This window comes from Ictalurus furcatus, chromosome 15 (genome assembly GCF_023375685.1).
Source record: "Ictalurus furcatus strain D&B chromosome 15, Billie_1.0, whole genome shotgun sequence".
Taxonomy (NCBI): domain Eukaryota; kingdom Metazoa; phylum Chordata; class Actinopteri; order Siluriformes; family Ictaluridae; genus Ictalurus; species Ictalurus furcatus.
The window spans coordinates 1,361,911-1,376,971 of NC_071269.1; the positions used below are offsets into that span (position 1 = coordinate 1,361,911).

Here is a 15,061-nt window from a genome sequence, read left to right on the forward strand (position 1 = left end):
TATAGAAAGCAAGTGGGTGGGATTGTGGTCTCTTTGGGTGAAAAAAAAAAAAAACAAGAGGTGCTTCTAATTATTAAATAGCTCCGGACGTTTGCGTCTCGTTTTCTGGGAAAAAGAATCTAACATTACCCCTGATTTCCAAAATCACATTACCACTCGTCTGAATCACCAGCATGGAAAACTGTGTTGTGAAAATGACCACAAAATGGACTGTCGACTGGATATACACTTTTGTTCATTTTTGTGTATATGTAATATACACTCAGCTCATTTGCTTATAAATCTAAACATTTCTGCAGAGTGTAGTTAAATATAAGTTCTGCCAATACGTTTCCTTACTCATGCTGCTCATGAAGTTGTTCCATTCACTGACACACACTAGGAGTTTTGCCTGCTAGGATTTTCATGTTGGCAATGTTGACACTTGCGCATTATAAATAAGAGTCCTACAGAATACAATCCTAAATACAATGCTCTAATTGCTGTGAATTTGATGTGAATTTTCAGGATCGTGTGTGAGATGGATGCAGCTCCGGAAGACACCAGGGCTGGTCCTGTGCAGCTATGCGTAGGAGAGTGTAAGCCTGAGCTGCAGGCTCGCTCTTCCCAGCTCTATTCCTTTGTGGTAAGGATTCAAATCCCAGCATGCCTGTGAATTATGCAAGAAGGACGTCGTATTACTTGCCGTTATTTTGGTAGTACTTTAATAGTTCCACTTATAAGAGCTCATGAATATTGACGCAGCAATTTTTTTAGGCATTAGGACAGATTTGAACTTGAGGTACGTGTAGGATAAAGCTTTAAGTGAGAGCATAACATCCATCCATCCATTTTCTATGAGGCTTATCTTTACTGGGTCGCGGGAAACCTGGAGCCTATCCCAGGGGGCACTTGGACGGGGTGCCTATCCATCTCAGGGCACAATCACACACACATTCACACACCCATTCATACACTACGGACACTTTAGACACGTCAATCAGTCTACCATGCATGTCTTTGGACTGGGGGAGGAAACCGGAGTACCCGGAGGAAACCCCCGCATCAAACCCTCAACCCTGGAGGTGTGAGGCAAATGCGCTAACCACTAAGCTACCATGCCGCCCTAGAGCATAACATAATAAACTAATCATTATTTCACTATTTACATATACGGTCCATATATTGTCCGCTTCATGAACTATTCAGCTTTATTTATTTCTGTAATCCATTAAGACACCAAGCGTTTTTGAAGCTAAATGTGTTTATCACTACTAGGTAAATAAATTCCACTTTTATGACTCATTTTTTCCTTTTTTATTTCCTGCTGTTATTCTCTCTCTCTATTGATTTGCATAGAGGGATAACGGCATTATTTGCACACTTATTAGTGAGCTAATGTGTCTAATGCAGCCATGATGCGAAACACCGAACTGAATCGAGTCTTTGCTTGTGGACCCTTCCAATGAACTGATTTCAAAAATTGCACACGATTAGAAATTACAGGCTTAATTTGTCACTGCGTTTCAGCAGAAGAGGAATTGTGCTTCCTGCTTGTGAAGCAAAGTTCCTGACAGCATAATCAAATTAGTTTTTAGTATAGAGCAATTATAAACGTGTGGCACCATGGGGAAAGCACGCCGAACACAGAGACAATGAAAGCTGTTAGCTGAATTAAAGGCAGGATGGCAGCCATGTTCCTCTACACCAAAAAGCACCTGAGGGGACACTTAAGCACCGCCATTCACACACACAAACACACATACACAATTACCCCTCCCCCAGCAATTAACAGCTGCTGGTTATTATCAGAACCGTTTTCATTATGAGTTTGTGGATTCCCTACGACACTCGGTATGAGTGTGTGTCTGTACCTTTCATGTCCTGTTCACACACAAAATGAAATGTTTACACTAAAGCTGCATGGACAACAGAGTAGAATTCCTAAGTGGATACCTGTTTTATAACACAAGATGAGTCAGAAAATGCTGTTAATGTATTTTTCGCCCTCGTGCATGAGGAGTCGGCCACCATCTATTTTTAAGACTCAGAGCTGTGTGTTTGTGTATTTCTCCATCTGCTTGTCTTCAGAGGCTGTGAGTACAGTACATACATGCTATTTTCAGTCTGCGGAATGAAACGCAGGGTAGCGCTGCAGATAGAGATGACGGGAAGATGGGAAATGGGCATTGCTTGGGGATTGCTTAGAGGATATTTTTCATGGGTTTTAAGCATTTGTGTCCTGAAATCTCTTCCATGAGATATCACCACTCTGGTTGGTTAGAGAACAGTCTTTTTGGGGTCTTCACTCTGTGAATTTTACAAATTAGACATGCTTGTGTGAGAATATAGGTTTTTCCTCAATACCTAAAACTGGTATCCAAAGCTGTTCAGAATGTCTAGTTATACCTGCATTAATTGTCCTGGGAATTTACTCTCTCTCTCTCTCTCTCTCTCTCTCTCTCTCTGTGTCCATTTATCTCTTTAACTCAGACACCATCTGTAACTGGACTATCACCCAGTCGAGGTCCAGAATCGGGGGGCACTAAGGTGACCATCATTGGAGTGAATCTTGGTGCAGGTAGCAGAGTCCGCGTTGTGTTCGGCAACCAGACCTGCGAGTACTACGAGTAAGAACTTTCATCTAACAGCTGTCAACCGCACCCGTAGTATATGTGTGATTACATCCATCCATCCATCCATCCATCTTCTACCGCTTACTCCTTCTTCAGGGTCGCGGGGGAAACCTGGAGCCTATCCCAGGGAGCTGTGTGATTACAACTGACATGAATTTTTATATGTTTTTCCTGTACTGCCATACACAATAAGAGATTAAAATACCCACTGTAGGACTACAATCATCGAGACTACAATCAGTATATTTATAAAGGCCATATGATGACACAGTAAACAGGTTTCTTTACTTAATACAGGTAAACTATATCTAATCTTGCCCATCTACCTGAATAAATGATGGCGATGAACTCACAAATGAACTGCCATGAGTAAAGTTAACTTAATATAGCTGCAGGAGCACTATGCTGAGGTGGAGAAAATGGCCGCTGTCATCCAGGGCAAAAAAAGGAATTATGTATCCTCATGTGATCGCCAGTCAGGAACTCAAGTGACACAGGCTTATTTGATAAGTATTTTAAACGTGGTTACTATCATTTATTTACATATTTAAATTGAAATCGACAAGCAACAGTTAAATGTCCAATTCACTAAAGGTCAAATAAATGTTTTTCACGGAGTTACAATGCGCTGACACAGGAGACTTCTTCTAAAAATGCTAAATAAACACCTCCTTACAAAAATCTTCAAGATGGCAACAATTACGCACATTTTTTAGTCTGTTTTCTAGGCATTCAATGCCTCTGTAAGTTACTATAGAAACAAGCGCATTAATGTAAATCTATGACTTGCATTGCAGCTGGAACAGCGCTGGTTCCATAATAATAGGAACATTAATAGGACATTAATCAACACATTCTGATCGCTCACTCGAGAATTCAACAATACTGTGGTATAATAGAGAAATAATAGTCTTTCTGACATAATAATAGCTATATTAGTCATCAATATAGTAATGCTGTAAGGTTTATATTACGCTGATTACGTTGGATGATATTGGCTCATTTCTCTCTTTGTTAAAGGTTGGAGAAGGAAAGTGTGTGTTTGTGTATGTGAGAGTGTAGGTAGTGAAACGTGTTATTGTAATAACAGTATAAGCGGTTGTAATGCATGGCAGTGTCATATTTGAGATGCATGTATGGCTGTTTCTCACAGACGGACTATGACGGAGATTGTGTGCTACTCTGCTCCGTCGTTGACGGGGGTGGGTCCAGTGCAGATCAATGTAAGTGTGGACCATGCCCAGGTGAAAGAGAAACTCACCTTTGAGTACATCGATGATCCCACTGTACACCGCGTCGAGCCTGAATGGAGCATTGCAAGGTAACAACTTCCCATCATAACTCCTCTACCTCATCTGGAACTGAATCATAGTGTTCCTAGTGCGCAGAAATACAGTCTGACACACAACTACCCTGGAGTAAACTTTTGAAAAAAAAAACGTTATCCCAACCATGTGATCTAAATTATCATCTGATGTCCATTTTAACAAAATGGACAGACACATGGACGCCAGATACGTCTCATCCATAGGTTACTGTAGTTTCTGTTCTGTGGATCAGTTTAAAAGAAGGGTCAGTGAAAGCAGCCACTATGGAAGGTCTCGGTGTGCGTCCATCTGGTGCTGGCTGCCCCTGATTACGCCACTGCAGGGCTGACAGGTCTGAAATTAGCGCGACTGATGAGTGTTTTTAACAGGACATCGAAGGATATGCGCAGAACATGTGGCAGAGGTGTGAGTATGCAGCAGATGGCATGGAAATTAATTTCAGTGTGAGACCTTACAGCAGGACCCCAGGACACAGAGGCGAAGGGGAAAGGGAGAAGAAACGGTGTTTGATTTCGTTCAGGAAAACGAAAATATTAGTAACCAATGAATACATTTTGTTGCTAAATCATTAAACACGACGATGTACTCATTTCAAAATAAGTCCAGTATAATAATCATGATAGGATAAGAGATGCAGGTATGAATTATGCATGCGTATGTGAATGATGCAGCAGCCCTCTCTTCACCTTTAGTCCAGAACAGTTGGAGTCCAGCATCCATTCTCCTGCTGATAAACAAATTAGGAGGATGCTAGTGTATGAGCAAAAACTGTGTGCTCCAGCATCTCCTTCACCTTCAAAGCTAAACCTGAGTGTTTACGAAATAGAGGAAATTTCTTTTCCTCAGTGTCTCCATGTCAACGCACAAAGGTGCAAAGTACAATATATATTTGACTGACAAATGCATTTCTGTACTTATGGGACAGGCTGTTAAGAAAAGTAACAGCTTGTTAGATTGTGAAGAGAAATGTCTAAGTGACAGCACAAATGCAGTCAATTAGATTCAACTGACTAATTGCTTCCATTCTTTTCCGCATTAGCATTTTTACTCTAATCATGCCTTTATCATCTGTCTATGTGGGATGAGAATGTAATATATATATATATATATATATATATATATATATATATATATATATATATATATATATATATATTGGATATAGTTTTCTCTTTATGCTTTTGTAATGATCTGAAATCATTTAGATAGACATAGCAATGCCGAATACTGGTTTCTTTCTCTTGCGTTTCTTGCTTTCTTAGTGCTAGCCTTACTTCCGTCTTTCGCTCCGTTATATATAATTTCCTGAAACATTTTAGCACAATGCATCACTAATTGTATAGTACACGCCACACCCGAACCACATGATTGCATGATTTGCAATTATATTTGCATATAATTTACACATTTAAAAAAAAAAAAAAAAAATGAAAAAAAAAAGCCCATTGTAAGTTTTTTTTTTTTTTTGTATGTACGTTCATGGGTCATTTTATTTTAAGTTTGCACGCATGTCTAAGTGCAGTAATATTTGATGAGTTTTATAGCGCTAACGAACGAATGATGATTGCTGCGCTGATATCTAGCCGAACTTTTCTACACCGCAGCTAGATAAAGGATGCTCGCTACAGAGTAATCAGTAGCCTATAATGATAGGGGAATAAAAACACTTTCAGTAGTGGTCCAGAAGTGCACGGGATACTCAGGAAGAATGGTCCAGTCCATGCCAGAGAGCAGCTGTAGCATTTACACTGTGCTAATGTCATCAGAGCGTCGCTAAAAACCAAAAGCCATATGGTTCTCTACTACAAGCTGAGCATGGCTAATGTAGTGGATCTGGGAACTAGTTTGCGACATTTTATGAAGAGCAACCAGCAGCTTCCTGTCGCCAGTCCATGTTTCCATGCTTGTTTTTGTCGCATATTTTAAAGTCCTGGACAACAGCAGAATGTTAACTAGAATCATTGTGGTTCCTGCTCCTTTGGTGTTTCCAAAGGCACATCTGTTGTGTTTGATTTCATCTACTGAAGCCAGTTAAAAGCATCTTTAATCATGATCTTTTTGCAAGCTTATTATCTTCACAGCACCGTTTGACTATGTGCACTATAAAACAGTTCAGGTGGTTAAACTTAGAAACGAAAGTTCACCTGCTGCCTTAAAAATGTTAGTAAACTTAAAATAACCGTTGTTTCATCTCAAAAAAAAAGGTTGTTTGGGAAGTTTTACAAGTCAAGACAATGGATTACTTTAAGTTCAATTTCCTTAACTTGTCGTGACAATTGGAGATAAAGAGAAGAAATGAGTTCACATAACGTAATGGGGCGGTCGTGTTTTACAGAGTGGGTCTGTGGAAGGGTTTAAAATATAGAGAACATACTGGAAGTTAACTTTCTCTTCAAGGTGTTAAGCTGACCATGTTTTTTTTTCTTCTTCTTCTTCTTCTTTTGGTTCTAGTGGACACACTCCCCTTGTAGTGACCGGAACCAATTTGGATGTGGTCCAGGAACCCCGAATACGGGTCAAGTACGGCGGACACGAATCAGTAAATGTATGTAGCGATAAAATATTTTTTTTCCCTTTCTTGCCTTTTTTTTAAATCCTTTGTCCTGTCTTTTCACCATGACCTCAGTTACCTCTGTGCCAAGCTTTTAGTAGAATGTGTATGGTTATATATGGGAAGAGAATGGCTAATGAAACCGAAATTGCATCAGTTCAACCTCAGAGGTTCGCAACCTCGAGCATCAACATGCTTTGTCTGTTGCCTGGTCTTAATTATTGGTGAATTATTGAAGCAAAGTGTGACAGAGCACTTTCAGACTGTCCTTTTTAGTTACACACGTAATCCAGATCAACCCCGACTATGGAGCTGTGCATCTCTGTAAGTGACATAACTGCCCCTCTGAATAATTCAGTGCCCACAATGAGGCTTCCAAGAAATGCTTAATTGGATCGTTTTAACCACCACAAGTTGCAGACAGGGACCGCTTGGCTATTTGTTCTTATTCTGAGTAAAACATTCTGCATGAAATGCATCAGTGGGTGTTTATGGCATACTAAGTGTGTTAGGGAGAAGAGTGAGGTCGGAAAGTGGGAAGACGTTCTTCCTTGCTGACTGAACAATTAACTCTATTTACTAGCCTTCATCAGCATATATTCAAGGACCTACAGTAATCAAAATAAGGCACAGAATCATTATAAATCACATGTGTTTCTTTAGCGCTGGAACTGCACATTTAATTAAGGAAAGAGTGGTTGTGAGACTGGATAGTGGGAGGGAGATACCATGAAATAATTCTGAAACCTTACACAGTCAGACAGTGTGATGACAGTGTGTTTACACAGCCATGCCATAAGTAAGAAATAAAACATGACAGGTTGGCTGCTGTTTAAGGAAAATAATCAATGACAGGTTGGAGTGATGTGACATGAAGTGAAGGGTTGTTGCAAGCATGAAGCTGATTATTTCCCAATAATATGACGTAGATTTAGAATAGTTTTACTCCTCTAATGCCACAGTAGTTTTCTGCCAATAACATTTATTATTAATTAATTAATTAAAGGATGACAAATAATACTTTTTTTAATCTGGTTAATTTTTTATAATTAATGTTGGCAGCTTGTTTTGTCTTACATCCACAAAACAACTTGGTTCCTGTTATCACCTACATTATAACAGCCAAAAAAAAAAGTTGTTCCCTCACCAGCCTCTCTTTCTCACTGTTGACGTTAAAAATGCTTACTGAAAAAACTTAAAGCTTTCCATCCTGAAGACGTTTGTTGGAAAACTTAAACGAGCAGTCTTACCTCTGACAGTTAGAAAGCACGGACACTGTAGACTCCTTACAAAAAATGCTAACTCGATGTCTCCTCACAGAAAAGGTTTTCATGTTACAGCTATACAATTGTTGTTCTCAAGGGCGTAACCATGGTATGGACATTGTGGGGGGGGTCCAACGAACTCGGTGGGAGGATGTGCAAGGGAATATAACGTTAATGGTCAAGAACTGGACCTGATGTTAGCCTAGCCTACTTCGTGGGTGTGCAAATATCAAACGTTTATTGACGTTCTTAAGAACAAACCAAGCCATGCTATGATGTCTTCTATACTAAGCTAAGGTCACCTAATATTTAGGTATCTAGTTACTGACTGTCTGAAAAAAAGCTCGTATGCTCTGCTGCACTTTTCTACGCTTGGCTGCTGTCTCCATTTTTTTTTACAGACTGAGCAGCTAAAATATATCAACAAACTGGCGTTGAGTATGGGCGCAACCAAGTGTACAATTTGGGGGGGGGGGGCACACCTATTCTCCTTAACAAACAGAAACATATTAAAAAGGAATAGACGTAAATAAATAGAATAGATGAAGAAAAGACAGATCCGTTGGCAGGGTTCATTAAAGAGGGGCATATAGAAAATATTTTGTACTGTACATTGGGGGGGACAGATTGGTATTTCCTCAACATTGTGGGGGACACGACCCCTAACCCCCCCCCCCCCCCCAAAAGAATGCGTGGTTACGCCCATGGTTATTCTAATTCTTTTGCATTTCTGATGATGTACTGAAGTATGCTGATGAGACCCTTACAGTATGAGAACTTTCCTGACTAGACTAGTACTTTCAGAGATAATGATGAAGTCAAGAATACAATGAGGAATGACATAAGCTTCATGCTGCAGCATGCTTCGCAGAGCTGTGAGTTTTTTGAGCACTGCTGATATATGGGTGTTGGGTGGGCACTGCCTGATTTGTCAGGGTTTTTTTTTCTTCTTCTTCTTCTCCGTCACTCTCTTACTCTCATTCCTTTTCTTGCTATATATCTTTCTTTGTAACTGCTAGAAAAAAAGAAGTTCAATCTATCCCACCTCTCCACCCTGTCTGATCGTTCACTATAGAATAGCCCGGCTTTGATTCGTGGCCTGAAAGGGTGAATTTTTATTAACTGCTGAGGTTACAATTATAGAGCTCTTCATCCCTCCCTCTTGCCTTTGTCGCTGAGGAGAGGCAAACAGTGGAACATCCTGGCAATCAGAGCAGAGAGCCTGTCAATGCAGCCTTCAAATTGTCACCTGCCTCCTGCCCAAATTGCTTCTCCTCGCTACCCCTCCTCCCCCTTGCCTTACCTGGCAGAATTCTCAAAAGCTACTGCAAAATTGGAGACAATTGCCTTTGTGCATGTAGCCGTACCTGTCACCTGCCTACAATGGAGACATTAATCATTGTCCTGATTATGGGGGAAAGATTATCCCCCCCAGCTCCATTTTCTTTCTGAAGTAAAAAGAGGCAGCAGGCGCATGGAATGGCAGGAAGAAACAATAATGATGTGAGGAGATGGATTCCTAAAGTGTTATCAGTCGCTATCTTAGCTGATCAGAACAGTACTTCTGCACAGCTCTGAAGGGAAGTACTTCAGGAACACATGCAATCAGACAATGTTCCCAGCAATCAGTGTCAGAGACCTCCTCAGACACCACTCTTAAAAGAACGCCAACTCAAACAGATGATAAAAGACTGATGGCTTATGCACCCCTTCACCAGTTCAACAGTGAGCTGTGTGCATATGCATGGACAGTTGAATTATTTAAGATTCTCTTCAGTCAGTCAGTTTAAGGTACTCTACCTGGTCACGCATGTATAGATAGACAGACAACAAAGGGCATTATTCAAAATCTGCCTCAAGTGGTTTCTCTGATCCTGATCCTTCAAGTATGGAATATACTTTCTCCTTTTTTTTTTTTTTTTTTTTTTACACACGTTTCCATATGGGAAAGGGTGCACCTGCCAGCTGCCAGGGTGCACCTGAGATGCTAAAAACCCATGTAAAGTGTGAAGTTGAGAGATTATTAAAATGAAGGCCAGTGGGGCCATGGATTCTACTGATTTCTGATTCACAGTGATAGCAAAATTGTATTCTGTATGTTTCTTTTCAAGCTTTGATGATCTGTTGAGATGTAAATAGTGAAGCTGAAACCTAAGTTTTTTTTGTTTGTTTGTTTGTTTTGTTTTATTTTATTTTGTTTAAAACTAAGGCAACGCAGCCAAACGAGTACTTAGCATATGAAGGGAAATTCTTCTTATGAGAAATCACCCCAGGTACAATGGATATAAAAATAGTTTTTGTGAAGTAAAAGATAAGTCATGTCAGATCTTTTCTCACCTTTAATGTTGCAATTGCAAAATATATGAATAAAGTGAAAAACAATCAGAAGCTTTCATAAAAAAGTTACAATAACCTGTTTGGGTAAGTGTGCACACCCCTAGACTAGTATTTGTTGAAGCACCTTTTGATTGTATTATGCCTCTCAGTCTTTTTGGGTAAAAATCTATCAGCGTGGCACATCCGTATTTTCCCACTGTATTTTTGCATCTAGAATGCAGAAACATTTTAGATCCAGCAAATTGCAAGGGCATGTGCACAGCCTGCTTCAGGTCACCCCACAGATTTGTAGATCCAGGTCTGGACTCTGGCTAGCCCATTCAAACAATTGATCTTCTTTTGGTTAAGCCATTCCTTTGTTGATTTGGATGTATGCTTTGGGTCATTGTCCTGCTGAAAGGTGAAATTCCTTTTCATCTTCAGCTTTCTAGCAGACACCTGAATATTTTGCGCTAAAATCGACTGGTATTTGTAGCTATTCATAATTTCCTCCACCTTGATAAGCGCCCCAGTTCTGGCTGAAGAAAAGCAGCCCTGCCACCACCATGCTTCACCATGGGTATGGTGTTCTTTTGTTTTCTACCAGACATACCTTTTGGACTTAGGAAATTATTATGCCTTTTTGAATTTTTCTCATCAGAAAAATGATGAGGGGGATCGATTCCCACCTTTGCCCTGTGTGTGCGTGGTGTGTACTCCAGTTTCCTCCCCAGTCCAAAGACATGCATGGTAGGCTGATTGGCATTTCCAAAGTGTCCGTAGTGTATGAATGGGTATGTGATTGTGCCCTGCAATGGACTGGTACCCTGTCCAGGATGTACCCCGCCTTGTGCCCCGTGCCTCCTGGGATAGGCTCCAGGTTCCCCGTGACCCTGAAAAGGATAAAGCGGTATAGAAGATGGACGGATGGGTTTTAGTTGAGCTTGGATGTTTTTTGTGAGAAAGGGCTTCCATCCAGCCACCCTACCCCATAGCTCAGACATTTGAGAATATAAGAGATCATTGTCACATGCAGCGAGTAATCAATACTTGTCAGAGATTCCTGCAGCTCCTTTAATGTTACTCTAATCAGTACTCTAGGTCTCTTGGCACCCTCCCTGGTAAGTTTTGATCTTGTCCTTTGTTTATGATTGTTTTTCACTTAGTTTTTATGTGTTGTTATATGTTGTAAAGGTTCTGACATGATTCATCTTGGTTTATTTTACCTTTATTTCATCACAAAAACTTGCCATTTTAACAGTAGACTTTTTACATCCGCTGTAGCTTCCTGTGAAGATGACTGAGACAATGGCAAGATTATACAAAGGTGTCTTAAAAGTATAAGATTGTTTTGAATTGTGAAATCTTTTTTTTTTTTTTTTTTGTTGGGTGGTGAAAAATTCTATACTATTTATTATTATCATGTTGCTGTCTTTAACTGTTATTCACTATCCACTCTTACTCACATAAAAATTAGGGAAAACATTAAAAATAAAGAAAATATGTTACGAGCAGGTCCCAACTTACATCACTGGTATCGTACATGTCGTACATCTGTATGGACTCATTCCATTTTACCATCTTTGATACCATATTGATATCATAGTTCTAAGTATCAGCTGATACCAAATACTGACGTGATGCTGCTATTCTCAGAACCCTCTGGAAGCAAGTTGTACAAAACCTCACGGGCATGTTAGTGGAATGCTTTTAGTCAATTTGTGTCCTGGCTACAGGCTACGATTAGCCCTGACATCGATATCCAGTATGAGTGCATTCCTTCCTATTTGCCTTCAATCCCGTGTACCTGGATATACCAAACGCACAAGTGACAAAAGCACACATGATTGTATAACATACAGAATAGTATGGGAAAACCTGCTTATTTCTACACATTAAAGTAACACCAAAATCGCTTCATCCTAAATCTACAATTCACACATGCTTGTTACAAGGCCAAATTCATTCATTTTGGACAGTTGTATTTTCTGGGACTGAAAGAATGTGTGGAAAGAAGGGTATTTGCAGCCTGGCGAGTGAAAAATGCCTGAAGTGAGCAGAAATGTGGCAAAACCAAGCAGCTTCCAGACAATTTTGAGCAGATGGTATTGTGAGCCAGAGTTAAAATGCTAATGCAAGTTTGGTTTCAGGCAGCATGAAGCGTGTTGCTGTGGTAGCATCTGTCCCTGCTCCCTGTCACATGACACGTCTGCTGAGGGAAAAAGAACAACATCCAAGGAACAGCTAGATTCAAATTGTAGCGCAGAGCCAGGGTAGCAAAGGAGTATTACATTTCATTGTGTGAAATTTACAAATAAGAATTCATTTGTTGAAGAATAAATTTTTTTTTTTGTCTATGTTCATTTGCACTGTATGCCACATTGGTTATGTTATATATATATATATATATATATATATATATATATATATATATATATATATATATATATAAATATATTATAATAATAATAATAATAATAATAATATATCCGCCTCTTTTAAAGATTTACACACACCCTGCTATAAACATGCAGACAGGCAACATTACAGCTGTTTTTGACCTCTGACTGGAGACGGGAGACTCAGGAGTAGCACGATATCATGGTGCGGTTCATTTTGAAACATGCTTACACCATGTCTGTCATGATGGAGATATGACTATTGTGACAGTTTTAGCATAATGTAAACTGTTTCCATTCAGCAGTCAATGTTTGGGACAAGGCGATAGCGCGGCCCTGCATCGGTCCACCCACACAGCTGTAATGCTCGATCTGTGTTTCTGTCAGCATGCACTCTGGATGAAGCTCACTCTCTTCTGAAACCAGAGAATGCAAAACAGGCTGTTCTGTGGATGAGGCCAAGACAGCACAGCACCCAGAAAAGCAAACCTGCCATCTCCTTTTCAAAAACTATACTTATATTTATCCCAGAATACCATTGTTTCACTGTCCCTTGGCAGATATCTGAGATATATGTCATTATTATTTGGGTGGTGTCCAAGACTTATTTTAGCGTTTGATATCTTGTGTGGGGCGCACGGTGGCTTAGTGGTTAGCACGTTCGCCTCACACCTCCAGGGTCGGGGGTTCTGTGTGTGCGGAGTTTGCATGTTCTCTCTGTGCTCCCGGTACTCCGGTTTCCTCCCCCAGTCCAAAGACATGCATGGTAGGCGGATTGGCGTGTCCAAAGTGTCCGTAGTGTATGAATGCGTGTGTGAGTGTGTATGTGATTGTGCCCTGCGATGGATTGGCACCCTGTCCAGGGTGTACCCCGCCTTGGGATAGGCTCCAGGTTTCCCCGTGACCCTGAAAAGGATAAAGCGGTATAGAAGATGGATGGATATCTCATAATTTTTATTAGTTATCAGTACACTGGTCAAGCACGTCATGCTAAAATTCCTTATGGACAACCTCTATCCTGGGAAACAGTGAAGCAGATTATCTTGCGTGCATCCTCCTAAAGGAAAGCGTACAGGAACAAAAGGTATTGAAATGAGATTCACCCAGACGCTCTCAGACTCCAGAGGGCCGTATTTCACATCTGCAAAAAATCAAGTTTGTGTGGCTAAAAGGAGTTTGTATCGATTACCTCCGTCACCATGCAGGCCAGAACTACAGGTATGGGGCGTGGTGTTTGCTGTGCTTTGAAGATATTTAGTTCTAATTAAGTTTCTCCCTGGAGAGTGGGAGAGGCGAAAGAGATGAGATGAAACCCTCCCAGCACAGTCAGGGATTTACGGCAATCAATTTTGTTGTTCGAGGTTTAGCCAGGCTCTCTGGAGCGTGCAGGAGAAGCACAGCACCTGCGTATCAATGTGAATGGGGTTTGTGTGTTGTCGTGTCTCTGTGCATGACTGTGTTTTTTAGGGGAAAAGAACAAGCTCATTTACTACATTGTAAGAAAGGTCGAGTAGGTGAAAAAAAAAAACAACAACACTAAAATGTTCACTTGTTGTTGTTTTTTTCCACGGTAAAAGCATGGTAAATACATCAGGAGATACCTGCACCTTTCATTTTGGTGCATGTCCACGTAGAGCTGAAAGGTCATTTGTGATAAGGACAAGCTTTTGTAAGCTTGTTCCTTGTCAGTATTGGCACAACGGAAAGCAAAGAGCAATTTCATGTCTCGGTGTAGTTTTATACAGCTTTTTGTGTTGTCTCAGGTAGAAACATGACCACAAGAGATGCTTTGTTTGTCATAGCTCCTACATATTTGATAGTTTCATTTCATGAAGAACATCTTTTTCTCTCTGCCCTTTCTCTCTCTCTCTCTCTCTCTCTCTCTCTCTCTCTCTCTCTCTCAGGTGTGTAAGGTCCAGAATAGCACCACTATGAGCTGTTTTGCACCATCTCTGGCGGCGGACTCTGGGCTGGACTCAGTAAAGCACGCAGACGAATTTGGCTTCATTTTTAATAACGTGCAGGCCCTTTTGGTTTACAACAACACTAACTTCCTGTATTACCCAAACCCTTACTTCGAGCCTCTCAATACCAATGGAGTCCTGGAGCAGAAACCAGGCTCTCCTATTATTCTGAAGGTATCACCATGATTCATCATACTAGTTGTAAACTGTGCAATCCGATCTCACATGTTCACACAAAAGCTATGCAGTACAGCATACACTGCCCATTCATATTTAGACAGACGCAGGACATAAACATAAAAAAAAAAAAACATTTACTATTAATATCATGACATTTAAAGTAATTGTATACATAATAATAACTGAGGTTAAAGTAAGGGTTAGATTTTGGTGTACGAATAAGCTGTGTTAATAATGATATCATGAGGATAGTATGATGGACGTGTGTGTGTGTGTGTGTGTGTGTGTGTTTTCTCAGGGGAAGAACTTGGTTCCTCCAGGCTCAGGCGGAGTGAAGCTGAACTACACTGTGCTCCTGGGAGAGACGCCCTGCTCCGTCACGGTCTCCGACACTCAGCTGCTGTGTGAGCCGCCCAACCTCACTGGCCAGTACAAAGTCATGG

At 40.5% G+C, this 15,061-nt stretch overlaps 1 protein-coding gene across 1 annotated transcript in view; it reads left to right on the top strand.

The window, feature by feature from the left end:
• plxna2 (plexin A2) overlaps positions 1 to 15,061 on the top strand; it is a 233,546-nt gene that overhangs the window by 178,224 nt on the left and 40,261 nt on the right. The window contains exons 14-19 of the mRNA XM_053643848.1: positions 508 to 625; positions 2,473 to 2,609; positions 3,769 to 3,936; positions 6,395 to 6,488; positions 14,379 to 14,612; positions 14,917 to 15,060. Of these exons, the coding sequence (XP_053499823.1) occupies positions 508 to 625; positions 2,473 to 2,609; positions 3,769 to 3,936; positions 6,395 to 6,488; positions 14,379 to 14,612; positions 14,917 to 15,060 (895 nt within the window). The remainder of the gene's footprint in view (positions 1 to 507; positions 626 to 2,472; positions 2,610 to 3,768; positions 3,937 to 6,394; positions 6,489 to 14,378; positions 14,613 to 14,916; position 15,061) is intronic.